Source organism: Vidua chalybeata, chromosome 16 (genome assembly GCF_026979565.1).
Source record: "Vidua chalybeata isolate OUT-0048 chromosome 16, bVidCha1 merged haplotype, whole genome shotgun sequence".
Taxonomy (NCBI): Eukaryota; Metazoa; Chordata; class Aves; order Passeriformes; family Viduidae; genus Vidua; species Vidua chalybeata.
Genome location: NC_071545.1, coordinates 8695181 through 8715451, shown reverse-complemented (window position 1 = coordinate 8715451; position 20271 = coordinate 8695181). Strand labels below are relative to the sequence as shown.

Sequence of the window (20271 nt, the reverse complement as noted above, 5' to 3'; positions counted from 1 at the left end):
AATGATAAATACCAGTGTGAAAATCCTGAAGTTCATCTATGCAAGGAAGGATTGTGCCCTTCACAAGCCTTCAGAGAAGCAGAAGACATCTGAGCAACCTTGCAGTGTTCAGCAAACATAACTGTTATTGGATAATGGTTGCCCCCACTGTAAGGATGCCTGCAGGGATACTGTCAGTGCTAATTAATGTTAGTGTCAATGCTGTCTCTGCTCAAAAAAAGAAGAATAATGCAAAACAAACAAGCAGAAAGAGTCACAAAAATCCATCAGTCAAGAAGAACATTTCAATGTCTTTGGCTGCACAGTACATTATAGGAGCCACTTGTGTATTCATGCTTATTAAAAATAGTAGAGAACTTAACAGAGAGTGTTTTAAACTATTGTTATTTAAAGAACACCTGACATCCAGAGATGTCTCGCTGTCCACCACAACAAAATTGCTGCTAGATCTGGAGTCTACTTAGAAGCTTAAGTTTTGATAGAGTCAAAGACATTTCTTCATCACCAGAGTCACCTGAATTTCAAGTCCATTTCTTCCTGAAATGTGAAGGTATTCGAGTTTTTTTTAAAAATATATTTGACAGAACTTGTTGAGGACTTTCAAAATAATTTATTTAGTATCCTAGGGTTAGCATGGCTGTTAGTCTCCAAAATAATAGCATTGGACAATTTTCTTTGTATTTATCTTATGCACCTTGCTCTTCCCCCTTAAACTGGGAATGGCACTAGAGCTGTGTTACTAGTGAGCCTTGCAACATCTGCTTGTCATTTTGTTTCCCTTTGCCTTGAACAACAGCCTTCATGCCTCTCATAAATCTCCTGTCTCATTCTTGGTCTCAGTTCCTTGTCCTTTCTTTCTGTATGCTTTTATTTCTCAACAGACCTCACCAAACCTGCCCATGCCTCTCCACACTCATTCACATATCCCTGCATGAAGCAAAACAACACTCCATCCTTGAGAACTACCCAAAGTAGCTTTCAATTAAAGAAAGAAAATTGTTCAGTGTTAACTGTACTTTGGAAAATCGAATTTCTGTGGATTTTCTGTTGTTGAGGAAAACAGTGAGATTACATCAGCATAAATGCCTATGAAAAAATTGTAGTCACTAGGCATAAGGCAGAGCAACATCCAAAGCCAATGAACCATAGGGGTCTCAGCAGCTATTTATAGTATCCCCTTCTTAAAATTTATGTAAGGATTTTCCCCGAGGCCTTCACAGTCCTACAGTTTTCAACATCAAGCAAAATAATTATAGATTGCTCTTACCCGATAACCTCTCCAGAAGGACTGAATTAGTATGCTTGCTTCTTCTTCTGATAGAAGCAGGGATAGAGGAACTGGTGGTCTAGGACTTAAAACAAAAAAATTAACAGACAGCCTATAATTGTAAAACACTTGCTTCCCTAACACTATATTTTATCAAAAAGAGAAATGTTTTTCAGGAGCCTGAAAGACACAGCTTCTTATTGCTCTGAAAACAAAATGCACAAAGAATGTCTCCTTTACAAAGATATTATTATATACACTACAAGAATTCCTTCTTAAAACAATAATTTACAAAGGGCACATCAAGCACAGTCATCTTTCTTATTCTTCTACATGTATTTCAAACTCCCCCTATTATGGTAAGGTTTGGGGTGGCAGTGGGAGGTGGGCAAGGGAAGCAGTCTGTCATTTGTAAAGCAGGGAAGGTTTTAGTGTGTGTGCAACAATGAACAGACATGATGTAAATGTTTATTACATGAAATACACAGAATATAAACACATCTTGGTACATTCATTTACATTATGGTGCCACTTTAAATTAAAACGTGCTGAAATATAATGATTATCATATCTGCATAGCATGAATCCATGTTTAGAAATGTTTAAACAAGTTCTTAAAATGCTGAAATTTTACTTTTAATACCATATACACTTTCTTTTAGTGATAAAAGAATGTAATACACTTGTGAACTCAACCATTTTCAGCCAAAACATATGGTAGCTTGAAAGCACATTTGGTGATTCTGTTGCTACCAATTTTAATGGGAACAAGCTAGTAATTAAATTCAGCCATCACTAGCAAAACCTCAAATTACTATAGCAAACCTTGCTTCCCAAAAGCCATTTTCTAAGGGTGTTGATTTATTTCTCAGACACAATGATTAAAAAAGAAAACATCCATTGGAAAGGACAAAACAAAATTTGTTTCTCTACTAACTTTTGTAAGAAATGTAATTTGCAGCCAAAGAACTACAGCGCAATAACACTGCAACTCATGAAAACACCAGTTCTAAAGAGAAGACTTGGCACAGCACTGGAATGGCTGCCAAGAGCCACTCTCCCTGCATGGGGAACAGACTGAACACAGCCTTGACTTGGAAGAACACAACATGATGAATTTGGATGCAGCACCCACCTACAGACACACACAGCCCATGCAGGAACATGATCTATAGTATTTCTATTATAAATACACTGCAAAGCCCATCAATAACAAGCTATTTGTTTTTGCAGTCTTACATTTTCTGGCTAAAATGCTGCAATACCTTTCGGAAATTTATTTATGGCATATTACAGCCCAAGCTAGAAGGCTTGACAGCTTACATTTTCATTTCACTTAATTTCATTCATATTAGTCTCTGCCCTAGTAAGCTGCCTATGCTCTCTGACGTCTTTCTCTTAGGGCTTGTCTTCACTGCAGGAGCATTTCAACTTGGAGCACAGCCTTAGCTCTTATCTAATGCTACACTGACTCCACTGGTTCACTCTGTGTACTCAGCTAAATTGGTCTCATCATCATGTCAGCTGGGTTTTGGCCTAAATTTATTTTAATGTGAAGTAAAACCTTGGTCTGTTTGGAAAAGTTGAAATAAGGCAAAAATAAAAAGCAGTCTCTCCATTCAGCTAAACTGTCTTAGCTCTGTGAACATTAATTAGCATTTCTCCTGCTCAGGGGAAATCATAAGTGCTGGACAAGCAAGGCTTCCTGAGATAACAGCTTCTTATAATCAGACTTAAAAATCTGAAGTTGGACTGTGCTGGTTTCCCTGATAGAATTTCATCCTCTGTTCTATTTTAGATCTTTTTGAAAACCAAAACTTAGGGAAAATCACGGGAAGACCTACATAGTTTACAGCAGTTATATCAAAGACACTGAATTTTCTCTATGAATAAGTACATCTCCAAAGAACAACTTGAGATTTCTCCAAGCCTACAAGGTCAATTCTAGATTTCTTTGCTTTCATTTTCAAATTATAAAAATGTCTAGCTTATAATCCAACACTAAAACTGAGAAAGCAATATAAAAAATCAAGCAAGAACAGGAATTAATTTTTAGCATGATAGTCATTGGCAGATATCAATCCTTTCAATGGCACAGCTTTAAAGACCAGAAATCATGCCAAGTCCAGTTTGGTCTAAGAGAATAAATGGAGAATACACAACTGTCTGCAGGTCAAATAAAAATAGAATCTGAGCAGAGGCAATCACCCCTCAGCAGCCAATGAGGGAAAGAGAAGTCTGGCATTTGTGGCAGAAGACAGCTGGATGCCTGCAAGATGCAAACTGACAGTACAATGTACACTGACTACATGCTGCTTATTTAGTCCTTGATTATGCACAATCTTAAAAGCCCACATATGAAACAGTGCTATTTGAATATATATGTGTTGTTTAACACAAGTTACGCCTGTAAAAGAGCATCAGAAAAAAGATTTTTCTGAAGTATTTTATTTTACCAAATCTGCACAAAACAGACACTGACCAAAGTTAAATTTCAGAAATATGTTTCTTGCTTTCCGCGCAAACTTGTACAGATCTTGATTCTGTGAGATATTCACTACTCATATGACATTATGAAAGTGGATTTTCACACCCAGAAGATACAAAACAGACTTGCATTAAATAAATGTAGGAGACATTGAAAAAGGTTCTTAATAAAGACTTGTATCTGATTTCCTCATGGACAGAAGATGGGGTTCTCAAAGAATTCTGAAAATGGAGGAAAAGAGTCCCTCCATTTTCTTGTCTCCAAAACAGACAAAAGAATCTCTGGGGGTTCATAGTCACAGTGAAGGGCACTGAATTCAGGCAGTATTTCCACACACTAATGCCCAGAAACTGATTGTGTTCACATTCTGTCTTACAAATAGGCCTGATTCCTCTACATGTTCAGTGTATATAATTCAGGGTTTTGCAGTGGCTCCTCCTGTTCCACTCTGTCCCCTAACAGCAGCAGACAAGGCTCACATCTAAGCAGCAGCCTCAGAGCTGGGTGCCTGCAGAGAGCAGCAGTCCTGGGGCTCCTGGTACAGGTGAGGGTGGAACCTCCAGGTGCAGCCATGGAATGGCCTGGGCTCCTCTCTGCTTTTAGAAAGCTCTTCTCTAGAAATACTGAAGTGACCCTAATGCAAAGGATGAGGCCTCCTGCGTTTCAATACAGTGGCCACAGCGACATTCACCTTTAGCTTGATTGTGATGGTAATTGTTGTTGAATATTTAGATCATGTACAAACAGAGGCAAATGACAGAGTTACTGAAAAAATTCATAATCTAAAGGAACAGACCACAGAACAGGGGTAAATATAATACACACAAGTAAATGACCACGGTGATCTGCATAACTCTTCATAAAAGGATTCTGAGAAAGGCTTTGTCTCAGGAAATACACAAAAAAAATCACGTGCTGGTCTGAATAACCAAAAAAACTCTGATGGAAATTTCTCAAAGTACTTATCTTTCATATTTGCAGTATTTCTTATTCCTAATCATAGAATCTAGAAACACGACAGTAACAACTGCCTTCTTTAGGTCTTTCGTCTTACATGCCTATCCAGATCCCCGAAAGTGTGCAATAATGAAAAAGTATTGTTTTGATACAATATAAATGTCTCAAAAATCTCTGCTTACAAATACTACTAAGGTCATTTACCCAAAAAGCAGGAAAATGGTGGTTCATGAGCAATCAAGACACTGAAATACTGATTAATCTGACCTGGTATTTAAAATCAATTACATATATTGATCAAATATTACACAGGCAGTGTATGAGCCTCTCAGAGTTCCAGGGAAATATTCCCACAGACACTTGACAAAAGTATCCTGGAACATTTTCACAGGTCAAACAGAGTGTGAACTGAGACCTTTCTTTGTGACATTTTCAGTATTACTACAACTATTCCATAGTCAGAAATAAATTCCTAATCACTAGTTTTCTTTTGCAACAATCTAAATGCACAAGAATAAGATTATTAGTATTTGAGAAAAAAAATTCCATACAATATACAAGAAAACACTTCAGTGCACTATATGGAGAGTACATTTTTAAAGGATTGTAAATATGAGAATAACCAAATTTAAACTTCTTAAAAGAGGAACTGCAACCAAGTAGACATCTTAAAGTGTGACTCCTGCTAGTTAGCAGGAGTCTCAACTCTTCTTCTCTATCATCTTGTCCTAATAAAAGGTCCTTTACACTGTCAATAGTGAATTGAATTTTAAAATGTTATAAATACATTTGGCAGTGTTATCAAAGTGACCATAGTGATAATATGCATTAACTGCTAGACACATACCAACTATTTATATACTTGCTTATCTATTTATAATGAAGAAAAGAGAGTGTGGAACTAACATGAGAAAGCTGTTATGTGGGGAGGCAGAGTCATGTAACCAACAGGAGACTGAGGCAGAACAGGTGATTTGTAACCAGAATGCCAGAGGAATTAGAGGAAACACAGCAAGAAGTCTTTGCAATGAGAACATGCCAAAAAATAGCAGAGCAAGAATTTTTTGTCTTCAGTTCTGTCTGAAAATTACAATGGATTTCTTGTCTCCATAGGCTCTCCTTGGGAGGACGTGCCCACTTTAATGCTCCAGCTCAGCCCTCCTGTGCTTGCATAGTTGCCACATATTTTGGAAGTCACAAAGCATTGCCTCAGCTTTCTCTCTCGTAGGACCAATATTTATGTAGTCTGTGAGAGTGTCTGTGGGCCTGGACTGAAGGAAACCAAACATGGACCTGTTCCAAAGGCCACTCATGTCAACGGGAAAATTCCCATCGATGTTTGTGTACTTTGGGTCAGACTTTGTAAGCTGAAAACATGAAAAACTCCCCTTAGTGCTCCAACAGCAACATTAGGAAGATGTCACAAAGCACTAATAAGTTTTCAGTTTTCTCATTGCCATTTTGACAACCTTTACATAAATCAAAGCATTTTTAATGCATCAGATATTACAGCCATAACGTCTTCAACCCCATAAAGCACCACTACAAAATATAAATATTTTACACAGAAAATTTCTGCAGTCTTTCAAAATTTCTCCTTTGTTAACCTGAATTCTGCCATATTACTTGAACGGCAATTTTTACTTGGAAACACACAGAATAACATCCACAGAGATGTATTTGTTGGACTTCCTATTATTACAAGAAAATGTTATTTAAAACTCAAATTATTAAAGAAAATGAAAGAAGAAAATATAAGGTAAATCAAGCATACTCCAAACATGGCTGGATTAGACACAAACCAATGAAATATAGCAGTGTGCAGAAAACACAGCCTGTAGAAACTGGGCATACTATGGAAAGAAAAAAAATCAGTCACCCGTGCAAAATTACCCCTATTGGCCATCTGAGAGCTGACAATGAAGTCAACTGTAAAGGCAGCTGAGACCAGCAGACTTCACCCAATTAAAATATCTGGGGGAGGGACAAAAAGAATAAGCAATGTATATATATGTGTATAGAGATATTTGGCAAAAAGCCACTACTCCAAATTTAGTAATCGTTTATATCTTAGCTGCCCACTTCAGTAAAGCCATGATAAAGTTATTTTCTCTGTGTCTGTACACTTGTTTTGGTACACACAGATAGATTAAACCAGGAAATGTGTCCTTCAGAACTGGGTAGCAAGTAAATATCTCTAATAAAAAATAAGAAAATGCAGATTAAAAAAAATCTTGTGAATTACTTTTTTTCTGAACTTCAAAAGCCAGAAAATACTTATGCTTGTTCTAACATAGGTGCATATACCATATACCACTCTCTCTTGTTGCATGTAAGGTCGAGGGTTATGTTGAACAATACTATCATATTATTAAATTTACATGAGAGGTTTTTATGATATCACAGTTTCTCAGAGCAGAGGAACAATGTCTTATTGGTTTCTTCCTATTTTTTTCATTAATATGCTAAAGAAGGTTGGGAAATGATGCTGCCATGTTACTCAGACTATCTATGCCAGAAAAGTAAAATTTCAGAGGGATCAGAGCATAATCAGAGCTCACTGGCTTTCCCTGGCCCCGACTCAGTACACAGTACTTGCAACTGAGCTTCAGTGCTGTTCAACCAGAAACACCACTGGAAAATGCTGACAAAAGGCAACTGTGATGCTCATTAGCATATTTATTGGATTACAAAACATCCCCAGCTCTAATTCTATTTCTTCACTTGGTTCTTTCAGCAGCCTCGAATGGAGGAACAGGTACATCAGTTTCTAACCCAGCAAGTGCCCAACAAACGTGTGCTGGTTTTGTGTTCACACTCCACTTTCCTGCCCTCTGAAAGGTGCAGCTGTCCTTTAAGGCAACAGAAATGTCTGGCATGTGACATGGGGATTACCAGTCAGCACTGAAGCTGCTCCTTCTATTGCTTTTGAAATCTGCTTGGGGAATTGAAGATTCCCAAGGGATGGAATATTTTGTCAGCACTACTGGTAACATGCAGAACTCAGTGGAAGACAAGGTACCTATACTAAGATGTCACAGCTATTATTACACTAAAGCTGGAAACAAATTCAAATTTTACAAGCTCTTTCACCTACAAAAACTATTTTGAAGGTACAAGGTTTGCAGCTAAAATTCTGAAAACCAGTGCAGCATTTAGGTCTCCATATTAGGGAAAAGTAGGCTGCAAGATCTCATTTAGAAATGGATTGCGCAGAAAGTGAAGCTCATAAGACTGTGGCTTTGACTATTCTTAAAAAAAAAAAAAAAAATGAACTTCAAAGAAGAAACTGGAGGCACTGGAGGAGAGCCAAAAAAGTCATACTCAAGTATGGAATATATTAAAAAAAAACCTGCATCCCGGATAGAACAAAAACAATAGTCCTCTGGGGGTTTTTTGTTTTGGTGGTTTTTTTAAGCATTAAGACTGCTTGGCACTGATAAATCCATCTAAACAGTTGGGATAAGGATGCTTGCCATCAAAATTTGACTAGCACTTTTTAGAACATTGTCTCTTATATATTCTTAATCCTGTTAAAAAGAAATTAAAACTCCTTTAAAAATAGAAATGGAAATGACAAAAAAAACCCATAGAATCAATTACATTTTAAGTGTGATAGCTGGAAGGATAGAACAATAAACTATTTGTGACATATCCAGGACATAATAATAAATTCTCTTTTTTTTATTCTTATTTAATATTGCAGCCTTTCACTTTGCTCCAATAATATTCACTTCAGAAGCAGCATTTTTTAAATCTGTAATTTTAGGATAAGATCACTAAAAGTAGTTATTTAATAATAATTTTAATAATTATTATTTTAAGGGCCTACTTGTTTAGAGGATTTAAGATGAATGGTATCAACTTAAGTAGGACTCTGACACTCCAGTGTCCTTGTGGAGATGTCACTACGTTATTTAGGAGCACCACCACTAACAGAAGCTATGAGTCATCCAGGCTGTGATTCCACAGTGTATTTCTCTTGTTGGCAAAGCTGACTTAAGCAGTTCCTGCCACCACCTCTCTATCTTAGCAGCTCATGTGTTCTATTCACCTTGCCCTGAGCCTTTCATTTTAATCCTTTGTTTGTGCCAATACACAGGTTTGCCACTCTCCAAGGTGAAGCAGACTGGAGAAATGATCTGTTTTCAATAGCTGTACAAACCCTCCTCACACATTTTGGCAGAGAGACTCCTAACTCAGAGTAGGGCCCTGATCAGAATAATCAAGCACCCTACCAAGCACACAAGGTGGTATTAGGGTACCTACAAGCAGGTTGGGGTGAAGAACAGGAGATAGCAGGGAACGTTTTGTTCAACTCCAAGAGAAATGTTTGAAAAACTGTGACCTTAAAGATTTTATCTTTGGTACAAACATCCATCCTCACAAACCCACGGTACCAAAACTGCCGTACCGGCCAAGGGCTCTTCTGTGTGCTAAGAAATGGGTACAACAGCCAGGCTGCAGTTCATGCTCACTTTACAAAGCACTAAACCACAGCCTTAAATGGGCGTCTTGTTGGCAAGAACTGTGTTTGACAGAATGAAACAGATGTGTCCCACCAGAGGCAGGTTTGAACAGCAGCGCCAGGACAGCACGATGGCTGAAAGTACCAGAGTTGAGGTGAAATGGGTCATTCTCCAAAGGGGTCTTGTACTGCAGAAATGTCCTACACAGCTCTGACCACATGACCACCTCTCAGGGAACCAAAGTTAGCCCTTTGGACACAATTGCCAGCTTATCCACAAAGACCTGTGATAAGGAGCTTTCCTCTTGCTCCATTAGGGTCTCAAGGTTCCAAGTGAAACAGAGATTTTTGGAGTTAAGTTAACAAAATGAATTAAGCATTTATAATTTAGCTTGTAGAGTTATGTATTGAATTTTAACTTTTTACTTAAGAAACCTCTGCCTGGTACGAAGGGCATAGGAAAATGCAAATTTCTAAAGCTTCTTGCATAAAGAACAATACCAGAAGAGGCAAAGAACCCAGATAAAGAAGCTCCTCTGTCTCTAAGCTTATCAAGACTGACAGATGTACTCAGATAAGCACCAAAGGACCAAAAGCACACGTGCAGTGAGGAAAAGTTCAAAAGTTCAGTCATGAGGAAGACCACAATCTTCAGCCTCAGGACCACCGAGAGACCCCCGTGCGACCACCACAGCAAACCACGCGTGCCCAGAAGGGCGTGGACTCATTTAGCATGAGAGGCGAGGACAGGCGGGGCCAGGGGTTGAATATGCATGAAAAAGTTGTGCAATGTATTGCATATGGAGCATCTTTGAGAATAAAGGTGTGGGTCAGACTGAAGCTCAGGGCACAGGTTTTGGAGAGCTATCTCACTTGTGCTGGGTGCTGACATACACACCCACTTCATAACTACTCCAGGTTATGGAGTCTATTTATTTATTCCGCGTATCGCTTCACAAGTGTCACACATGAAGAATTGAAAAAAGTTCAATTATTTCCACTTACATCATGTAACAAAGTAAATGTATCTACAAAGATATTAATCTCTATGTTTTCGCCAATTATCAATCCAGATTCCAGTTAAATTTTCAAATTGAAATTTTTCTTTAAAATCTGACCTCTCTTAGTTTCTTATTCCCTCACTGTGGACCAATCCTTTGCTTTTCTCACACAGCAGCTGTATTTTAAAGTAAATGCAGTCTCAAGGACAGTAGCATTTCTTTCAAAACTATTGTGCTGTTTGGTTCGAATAAAATAACAAGGAATATATGATTGGGATTGCCAAAAAGAAGTGCTCATTTCTCAAAGTCATAAATGTCTGCAGAAATGCATCCTGATGCCAAGGATTGTTACAGGTATTTTGAAAGCAGCTGCTTACAGTTAGAAAAGAATTTCTTGACTATACTCTCTAAGATTTCCATAGGAGAAAGCAGCACTGAAAATATTGCTTTACTCCTTAATTCAAAGATGTTCATAATACTACCAGACTATTAAAATCTCCTGCATTCTACAATTAAAATGCTTAGGAATTCAAAATTAATTTATCTGTGAACAATTCTGGTACAAAATACCTTGTAAGTAATACACTGGCCAGTTAGAAACGATCACATAGTTCTTTGTTGCACACAGTAAAGGGCATTTTTGAGGTCACAGCTGCAACATATTGAGGCTCTATTACTTTTTTGGGATAGCAGAGGCAAAAGAATAAAAGGAGAAAAAAATTATTCTGAGTACTGCAATAACTTACTGGTCCTTTAGCCAGTCCTTAACAAAAGGAATGGAAAACAATTCTGTGAATGACTCATCTTTCCTCTTTGGATTCTTGCTAAAGAAAAGGGAAAACAACTCATATTAATTTAAATTTCAGCTATTCAATTTGCAAATTAGTGCCTTGGAATCACTGAACATACTTAGTAGCAAAAAACATGATTAACTTACTTGTATAACCACTCAGTTAGGAAATCAGAGGGAATAAATGTGGTTCTTTTTCCCTGAAGACAGAAGAAAGTTTCAAATTATTTATTATCTTTGGATTGGTCATATGCTTAAGATAAATTGGCTGCTTTTATTAAATAAAATATACAGTACATTACTCTGTCTATGCTTTACTGCTACTGCCAACAGTCAGTGGTTCAGCCAAAACTTTAGAAATTTTGTGGAATGATTTCAAGACAAACGACGAGTGATAAAATTCTACATATATTATCTTGATATTTGCTGCAGTATATCTAGAACAAAGATCTCTGAATGGTGCTCTAAGGGGCAATGTCATTGTGAAGAAATTAACAGAACTCATTCATACATGAAAATATGTTGTAAATTCCTTGCCATTTTGTTTAAAGTTCTATTATCATACTCAAAATACTTCATTTCTTCCAAAAGACAGAGGGAACATTGATTGGATATTGTTTCTTCCTGCATGGAACCAGCTTGAAGATGTTGTGAATACCCACAGGCAGAGTATTGTATGGCTGCTCTGACCAAATCATCTGCTGGGTGGTCCGAAAGGAAGGCAAAACCAAAGGAAGGCTTTTGTCTGTCCACAGCCACAGAAACCATGGACATCACAGAGAACCAGGTAAAAAGTTCAAAACCTGGAGCTTCACAGCAAAACATTTGTGCCCTTTGCTCCCAGTTCCCAATCTTAAGCAACAAAGAGGATTTTTCAAAATGTTTTGCAGCAGGTTGTCCTTAGGGACTCGAGCAGCCAGTACCACAGCCAGCCATTCAGAGCCTGAATTTTGATAAAGCCAGAATGGATTAGGAAATAATTTTTTTAAAAGCATTTCCTCTGGCATTCCATCTTGACAGAATGTATAAATGATACAGGTGCTAATTCTGCTTATCACAAACCACAGTAACCATAATGTGGAGAACAGAACATGGAGTTCTGGTTGGAATAACAGAAGAGCTTGATCAGCAGCTTCAGAACCCCTCTGACATGAGATGTGCCCTGGATGCACGCAGTCACAGTGAACCCTAAAAGACATCGAGCCCCTGCAGCCGCGGGGCACCAAGTGCTTCATCACAATAGCAGCCATTGAGCTAAAAAAGCAAGCTGAGCTCCCATCCCAACACTTGCCCTGTCAAACAGGAGATTCAGCTGTAATAATTGCATCTTAGGAGAACAATTCACACTGGTCAAAAGCTTTTGTGAAACTGCTTAATGTCACAAAAGAGGCTGAAGTATTGATTAAAATGTAAGAAGTTAAGATACTACTACCACTTGCTAAGGAAAATACAATAAACATGTAATTGAAAATCTAATGCATGAAAAATTATTTTATTCTATGCATTATCCTCAGATGTGAACAGAGAGGCAGGAAAAAATGTTCTACATAGTATAATTCTTTCAGTTCATGGTATATGTCATCATTTGGGGGTCAGCCACAGGTGAAGTGGAAGAGGAACATCGTGTGAGGTGCTGACTGCTCAGGGAAGAACACAGGGCAGTCTCATAGCTGGGGGATGACAAGTGTGAAATTTAGTGCTGGACTGCAGGGCAGTCCTACAGGATACCCAGGAAAGCTTTTAATTTTCTAGGAGAATCTTACCCTTGGTAGAAATACAGTCTGACTCCAACAGAAAAAAAAAAAAAAAAAGAGAGAGAGCTTTTAAAAAAAGAAAGCAGAAGAACAGCAGAATATGAGATCATCATAAAACAATTATTAATCTTGAGCCATATGTGCCTTTATGATCTGTTTTGTGACAACTAAAGCTTTGGGGTCCATTAAGTGCTTGGCTGAGAAAAAACACAGATCCTCATGCAATTTTCACACTTATGCTAATACCAAATGCTGTTCCAAGAAGCCCAACACCTAAACTTTAAGAGACCAATACCTTCACTGCAGAGCTTTCTATGAGTCACTTCAAATGTTAAATGGACAAATCTTGACTTGCACAGAATCTGTAAGCAAGCAGCAGTGTCTGATCGTCACTGTACAGCTATTTTCAATCACAGGATGAAAATGGGTCCCATTACTTAGGGAATTGTTTCAGAGAATAAATTCTACACTTTGACAACAAAATTTGATTTAATCTAGCAGTTGTAATTTAATCTGTTTTAAATAAATTGCTTTTCCTTTGCAATGGGAAAAAATTATCAGAACAGGGTTCTCAAAACAGCCATCACCAAAGTGATCAAATTTATCTTGTTTTATCCTTGTTAGAGGCAGTGAACTTAGCAGAGAGGAATTCAATCAAGCTGAATATTTTTTATTTTATTTTCCTTGCCAGGAAACAGTTTATTTTGCTACTGAATTAAATCATTAGTTGCACAGCAGTCAATATTTATAAAGGGAAAAAATTACATAAATTGACCTGCCTTTGACACATTCCTCCTATGCTGCATGAATCCGGATAGAAAACAGGAAATATCTGTACAATGTGCATTGTTAACCTGCAGATGTGTTTATAAATTATTGATATTCAGAATTCATTTTCCATTTTTCAGTTTAAATATGATGTGCTTGGTAAAAATCATGAAAATATACTGGTGATCAGAAGATGGCAAAGTCATTAGGAAACCTTTTTCCATTCCCTTTCCCTGATCTATCATAATTTTAAATATATTCCATTACAGAGCCTGATACAACTTCCTCCTTCTGTGATAGCTAACTAGAAAGAAAAGTCAGAGTTATTCTAATAAAAACATTTATACATTGTTCAGTTTAATGCTGAAAAATGAATGCATTAGTTGGTTCTCATGAAAGAAAAGATTTAAGAAAATAGTCTTTCCCCTGTAGGCATTTGACAGCAGATGGGATAAAACACAGGAGAACTTATGGTAGGAAAAAAAAAACAGTGAGGGAATACACTGGGCAACCTAATAGGTTTCTTTCATCTCTAATTTAAAAATGAAGCTTCTGCAGACTGTTCTCATATTTATGTCAGTTTGAAGTCTGCACATATATCTAGCAGCTGGTGGTTTTTCTAGGCTTTAGCTTTTCAGATTGTTTGTATGCATCACATAATGCAAGAGAGCCCATTTTAAATTAGATGTATAAATTGTTATGTTTCTTTATCACCTTTCAAAAAAGATCTTTACTACACAAATCCCTGCTTCCAGCATAACCATTTCCCTTTCCTGACTTTCCCAAGTGACTGTACAATTCTTCCTCTCCAGACATGGATGCACCTTCTCTGATCTCTCCCTTGAATTCCCCTGTTGGCCCCAGGATCTGATTTCCTTAACACAATATCAATTGCTCAAAAGCTCTCCTATTTAACTTTTCCTTCTCTTCTCATTCATCCTAATTTCCTTTCAAAACATGAAAACCTTTAGTCCCTCTCATCAAAATCCCACTCTTCATTCTCTCTCACCATTCCCTCTCTCTTCTCTGGGGCTCATTCAGCACTGATTGCAGTCAGTCTGAGTATTCCTCCCTTCCTTCCAGTGCTTCTTCCATTTATCTTCCACTGGTTTATTCTGTACAGGTGCCCTTTACAGCCTTTAGTGACTCATGTCTAGCCAGAATTCAAACCCAGTATTCTCATCCTTCATGATTTCTGTTAGCTTCATCACAATTAATCTTCTTCATGTCCTGTTGCCTCATGAACTCCATGAATCTTTTGAATCTTTGTTGTCCTCTTATTTTTGGAAGCTGTACTCTAATGTGTTTATCACAAGATCCTTTCTCCCTGTTCCCTTTGGGTTTGTAAGGATTCTGCTTTTGATCCGAACACTCAGTTCAAGTTATTTCATTAGCCATTTTAACAGAAATTATAGCAATTGGGGTTTTTTCCCTCCAAATCCATACATAACAACATATTTCTTACCAACTAAAGAATAACTAAAAATCACATATTTATGCCAGATAAGGAAACAGAATGTACAAGTTCAAGCACCTGGACAACAATGGAAAAGAACATAAATATTCAGTTATATGGCAAGCATCAAGAGCTATTGTTTTCCTAGTTATTGTTCAAAAGGAGGAAGAAATGAGGTCACAGTGGAAAACTATCCCCTGACCTCAGCTTGCTTTCCTGAGCTTGGCTCCCCAGTACCAGGCCATCTCTTCATATAAGTGTGTTTTCGATAAGCTGAACTCATTTTTATCAAGTTTCTATACATTAGAAAATAATTGCTTTTAGTAGTTTTCTACAAAGCAGCATAGAGACCCATACAAAATCCATTTTCAGCATATAAACTTTCTCATATACCACTGAAGATCTGCAAAATTTCTCAGATTAAAAATAGACAAAGTAACCTTAGCTTTATTCTGAGTTTTAAACAGAACTATTTCTAAGAATTTCAATATTTTTAAAATATTTTTGTATTTAAGTTTTATTGCCTTCAGAAATAGTTAACACCTATTAAAGCCTGTATTTTAAACCATTTGTAGGACATGCCTTTCTCCTAAAGGTTACATGCTTCCAAAAAAAGCCAAAAAGAATCAAAATAGATTTTATTAAAAATGTGATGAATAATATATATGTTCAATCTGTTCTTGGCTGGGTAATGTAAATGTGATGGCAGGAATGACAGACAGATGTCATATCAATGAACCATTTTCCTATTTCACCTGGATTCATTACAGCTTATAGATACATAGACACACATGTAAATCCATCAGGTTATAGACACACAGAAATTTTGTGAAGACTGAGAAAAAATTGAAATAACTGGTATTAAATGTACAGGTTTGGATCTGAAATTCAAATTGCCATGGTTTGAGAAAACAGCAGAAATGATGGGAATCCTCCCAGCTCCCAATACCTAAGCTATTGCTGGGGCTCTGCTAGGCTGCAGTGATACAATGAGGAATGTATTTATGCTTTATTTTGCACCACTCCTGGTGGGTTTTTAAGCATTCCCTATAGACAGTGAGGAATGTCTCTCTAGACATACACTGAAAACAAATTTATAAAAACACATGTAGCAAACAATTATTTTTAAATCTGCATTTTTATAAGCTTAATAATGCCGGATACCCTGTCTTCCAGTTAAATGGAATTTACAGAGAAAAACAAGCTAAAATAGAAAATTTTTCTCTATTACAATGCCAGACCAGCAAAAATTATTGAGTCACAAAGTAAAATTCAAGTCCTGTACATCACCCTCAAATGAGTGAAATGTATTAATGTGAAAGATAGCCTGTTCCTCTAAAACACAACACTATTTAGGTTAGATACAATCAGATATTTAAGGAGGATTTGTAGAGAGCTAGAGATTGTCATAATGATCAAGTTCATGTAGAATGTAATCTGTTCTGAATTACTGGAGAAAATAACATTTAAAGCCAGACCCAAAAAAACCCATGCTATGTTATATCATATTATTGTGGATGGTTTTCTTGCAAAAGACCAAATTTTAAAAATACTGCCTGTGAAACAAAAAGGCTGTAGCTTCCTGCCAGTGATTTGAAATGAAAACTACAAACTAACCTCAAAACACTTCTCCTTCTCTGCCTCATGCAGAAGCGCAGCCAGTCCTGGTAAGAGCACTGGGAAGATGTAAAACTCCAAATATTCTCGAGGAGAGCCTGAGCAAAACAGGACAGCCTTCACTTACAGCTAAGCACTTGGATTTCACAAAAACACCACCATAAGATATCATAAAGTCAGTACCAGTCATTTTGTCAATACCATCACAGCTTGGACAAAGCAGATTCATTCCCTTCACATACAGCCACGGCTCTGTCTTCACTTCTCAACAAACACAACACAAACTTGGGTAAATTTCAAACTAAATGTGCGCCAATACTGCAAACTCAGTGTGCCTCAGAGATGTCAGATTTAGTTTTAAGTGAATAAACTCAGATACCAGAAGCAGTTTAGTCACAGAAGTGAAAAGCTCTGTGAATTAATTTACCCTGACAGGAGGAAATTAGCCTGTGCTGAACTCAGTGCTGCTGCAGTTAGACCACTTTGGTATCTCATGCCCTTTACAATCTGCATTATCAGAGTTAGTCATAAAACTGAATTTCTAGACAGAGGAAAAACCAAAGGTTATATTTTAGTGCTGTGATTTCTTTGTCATAAATTGCTTCACACTTGCCAGATCCTTCAGAGATTTTAACATGACTCCATGTATCCAACCTTTCCCCTCTCAGGGGGCTGTCTGGGTTGGCACCTCTCCCCATTCAGGCAGTATTCAGGTTTTGGTGTGCTCAGCAAAGATTAAGTCATAGGACTGTTCTCTTCTGGCAACACAGCTGAAACACTGAATTTATTCTCAGCTTTATACCTTTAATTGGTTCATATACTGCCAGAAAATGCTCATAATTGGGAGGACACTATTTATGTAAAAGCCAAGGGTAACATTGCTTCTGACTTGCACCAGGAATTCCTAATGAGCAAGACGGAATGGAAGAGAAGACAAAATGAATGGCTAAAACGCAAAATAAAAACACACTGCTGCTTGGTAAATTTATTATAAAGTATAGGAACTGATAAAAGTGGAAGAACAAAACTTCAGAGCTGCTTCCATTCTCGTCTGTAATCAGATGGGTGAAGACAGTATTTTGACAGCAGGTTTCAAATTCAATTGTCTACTTAGTCTATTGATCTTAGTTTTGCATTATTAAATCAGAGGAAGAAATGCCTGCCATTTCTGATTTAAGTGCCTAAATAAAAAGTCACTTATTCAGAAAAGCACAGAACTACCTTAGCTAGTCAATGCTATGCAGAATTTGATATTTTTTCCATTGACCAAGTGGCCAAGCTGGTTCCCTGTTTTCAGACCAGAGGCCTAACCATGCAAATGTCACACAAGCAAAGCTGTTGTTGCTGTTAACACTCTAAATTAAATCAATTACAAATCCTTGCCATATGCAAGACAAATAATCACAGCAGGGTTCAAGATAATATACTCCTACTCACATTTTTTTGGATCAGGGGGTTCTCCAGGGGGAGCTTCCCCCAGTATGGGAAGCAGATATTGGGCTGCAGGGGCAGAAAAAAGTTGTTCCATAGGAATAGCTGCTTCCAAAGGCACCTGCTCAAAATAAATGTATCCTGGCTAAATACCCCAACAGACTAGACAAAAACATACAAACCAATTAAACAGAAAAAAAATACAAGGTCAGTTAAAAATTATGGAATTATAATTTCTAATTCAAATATTGTATTATTTATGTATTTTCTGAATCCTTGAAAATATATAATTACACTTTAAAAACTTCTGTGGTTTCCAACACAGTAAAATCATCCAAACCTAACAGAAGGTATATGACTCCTTTTAATAGAATATGGTGAGCTATCACAATTTTTAAAACATTTTATCCATTGAATGAAATAGTAATTATTTGGAAATTAATTCTGGTAGCATTTTCTGAATAAGTATTTTCCACTCAGAAGCTTAAATATCTCTTTCACATTGTTCAGAAGTACTGACATTCACCTTTTAAAGAAAATAAACTTTTCTTGTCAGCATTAACCAAGTTGTTTTAAATACAAACAATTATTTTGAATATTACATTCGTTGGTTCAAAGAAGTTGTTTGAAAAATAATAATTTTGTTTTCATTTTATGAATGAGTCTACCCTGTGGGTACCTAATTTTCACATTTAGTTGTTTAAAATATTTTAAATTCATCTCTATGCAGATTTTTTTACTTGAACTCTTACTCACTGATCCTTGTTTTGATTCAGGATCTTGTTTTGATTGAGGAACATCTGAAACTTGAGGCTGTTCTGCTTCATGCTCTAAACGTAAAAAAAACATTTACCAGGAGACTCTAAAAATATTTATTCTCCTCCTAAACCAACATTTTTAAAAGGTTTGAAACATTTTTTTAGGTTTGAAAGAACAAAGGTTAGTATGCAATAAATATTTGTTTATCATGAAATCTAACATTTTGAAACAAGCAAGAACTTAAGAGACTCTTGTCATATCTTCTCTTGAGCTTTAAGTCAAGTGCAAGGTTCTCACTGACAAAAGAACTTTTTTTTGGGAAAAAGGTTTTTAATCAAAATAACAATTCAAAATATTTCAACATAGGTAGAATGTACATGCTTGCACTGAATTACCCACTGTTTTCACTAGTAGACAAGACTACTTTTCATAGTGGATTCCTCTATAAGCAGTTAAGTCCCACGGACATTGCTAAGTATTACTGTCTCCACTTTGAAAACAAAACAAAACAAAACAAAACAAACAAACAAAAAACCCAAATAAACTTACACAAACAAATAAAAAAATCGACGAACTAAAAGCTGTACATGACCCTCAAGGATACTGAGACACTCAGGCTAAGAAGAATAAAGGACCAAGGCAAAGAACTCGATATGAGAAAACGTACAGCTTCCCCAGTGCAGACCCCGAGAGCCCGACCCCGCAGGCTCAGCTCCACCTCTGCACTGAGGCCGAAGGCACCACCAAATCCTCGGGTGCTGCAGGCTTGGCTTGGAGCAACCAACCTGACTCCAGCGCTGAAAATGGCCATTTCAGTGCAAAACGCCTGCTTTGGGCGTTAACAAGTACTGAATGAAGATAACCCCGTCGGAGAACTGGGGACGTGCAGTGCTGGTCTCCCGGCTTTGCAATCTCAGCGTTCTCAGACCTCGGGAGAAGCCCAGGGGCTTTGCTATCAGAATGGTGCTCTGAGAACAGATGTTTTGTATTCATTTAACGTTTGTACCAGCAATGACACAGCCGCCTCTCTGCTTTCCCGAGGTAATACCCATCTCCGTTCCAGGGTAACCCAGAGAGCACAAGGGGCAGGTCACAGCCGGGCAAACCAGAGGCCCTGACACCCTCGAGCAGGCTGGCTGCAGCAGAAGCACACACAAAGGGCGCCTGTCGGGAAGTTATGGCAATAAAAACAACGTAAGGCCCACGAGCAGAACCGCTCGTGGCCCCGGTGCCGGTGGGGATCAGGGCGGCTTCGGGCACTCTGTGGGGCGGGCACAGCCCCGCGCCCGGCCCGCAGCGGCGCTGAGAGGAGCGGGCGGCCCCAGGCCGGGGGCTGGCCGGGCGGCCGGGAGGGGCGGCCTGAAGGGCCCCGAGGGCCGGCGGAGGCAGCGCGGGACCCCTGCCCGGGGGGCTCGGAGCGGAGCCGGGGCCGGGGCTCCCACCTGCGCCGTGCCCGCCCGCCGCCATGGCCGCGTCCCGCGCGTTGCCGCGGCAACGGCTCCGGCAGCGCCCGCG

General features: G+C 38.1%; 1 protein-coding gene across 3 annotated transcripts in view; it reads right to left on the bottom strand.

Moving 5' to 3' along the window:
* The window catches only part of IQCK (IQ motif containing K), a 38629-nt gene extending 18375 nt beyond the window's left edge, over positions 1 to 20254 (bottom strand). The window contains exons 1-7 of one of the 3 annotated variants that reach the window (XM_053957859.1): positions 20199 to 20254; positions 18754 to 18827; positions 18004 to 18118; positions 16567 to 16664; positions 11119 to 11171; positions 10928 to 11005; positions 1268 to 1352 (exon numbers count right to left, since the gene is read on the bottom strand). In XM_053957859.1, coding sequence (XP_053813834.1) covers positions 1268 to 1352; positions 10928 to 11005; positions 11119 to 11171; positions 16567 to 16664; positions 18004 to 18118; positions 18754 to 18827; positions 20199 to 20223 — 528 coding nt within the window. In that variant the 5' untranslated portion in view covers positions 20224 to 20254. Of the gene's footprint in view, positions 1 to 1267; positions 1353 to 10927; positions 11006 to 11118; positions 11172 to 16566; positions 16665 to 18003; positions 18119 to 18749; positions 18828 to 19541; positions 19738 to 19762; positions 20033 to 20198 lie in introns of those variants that run through there. The other 2 variants (XM_053957858.1, XM_053957860.1) reach the window with 2 other exon arrangements.
* Between the last annotated feature and the right edge of the window lie 17 nt (positions 20255 to 20271).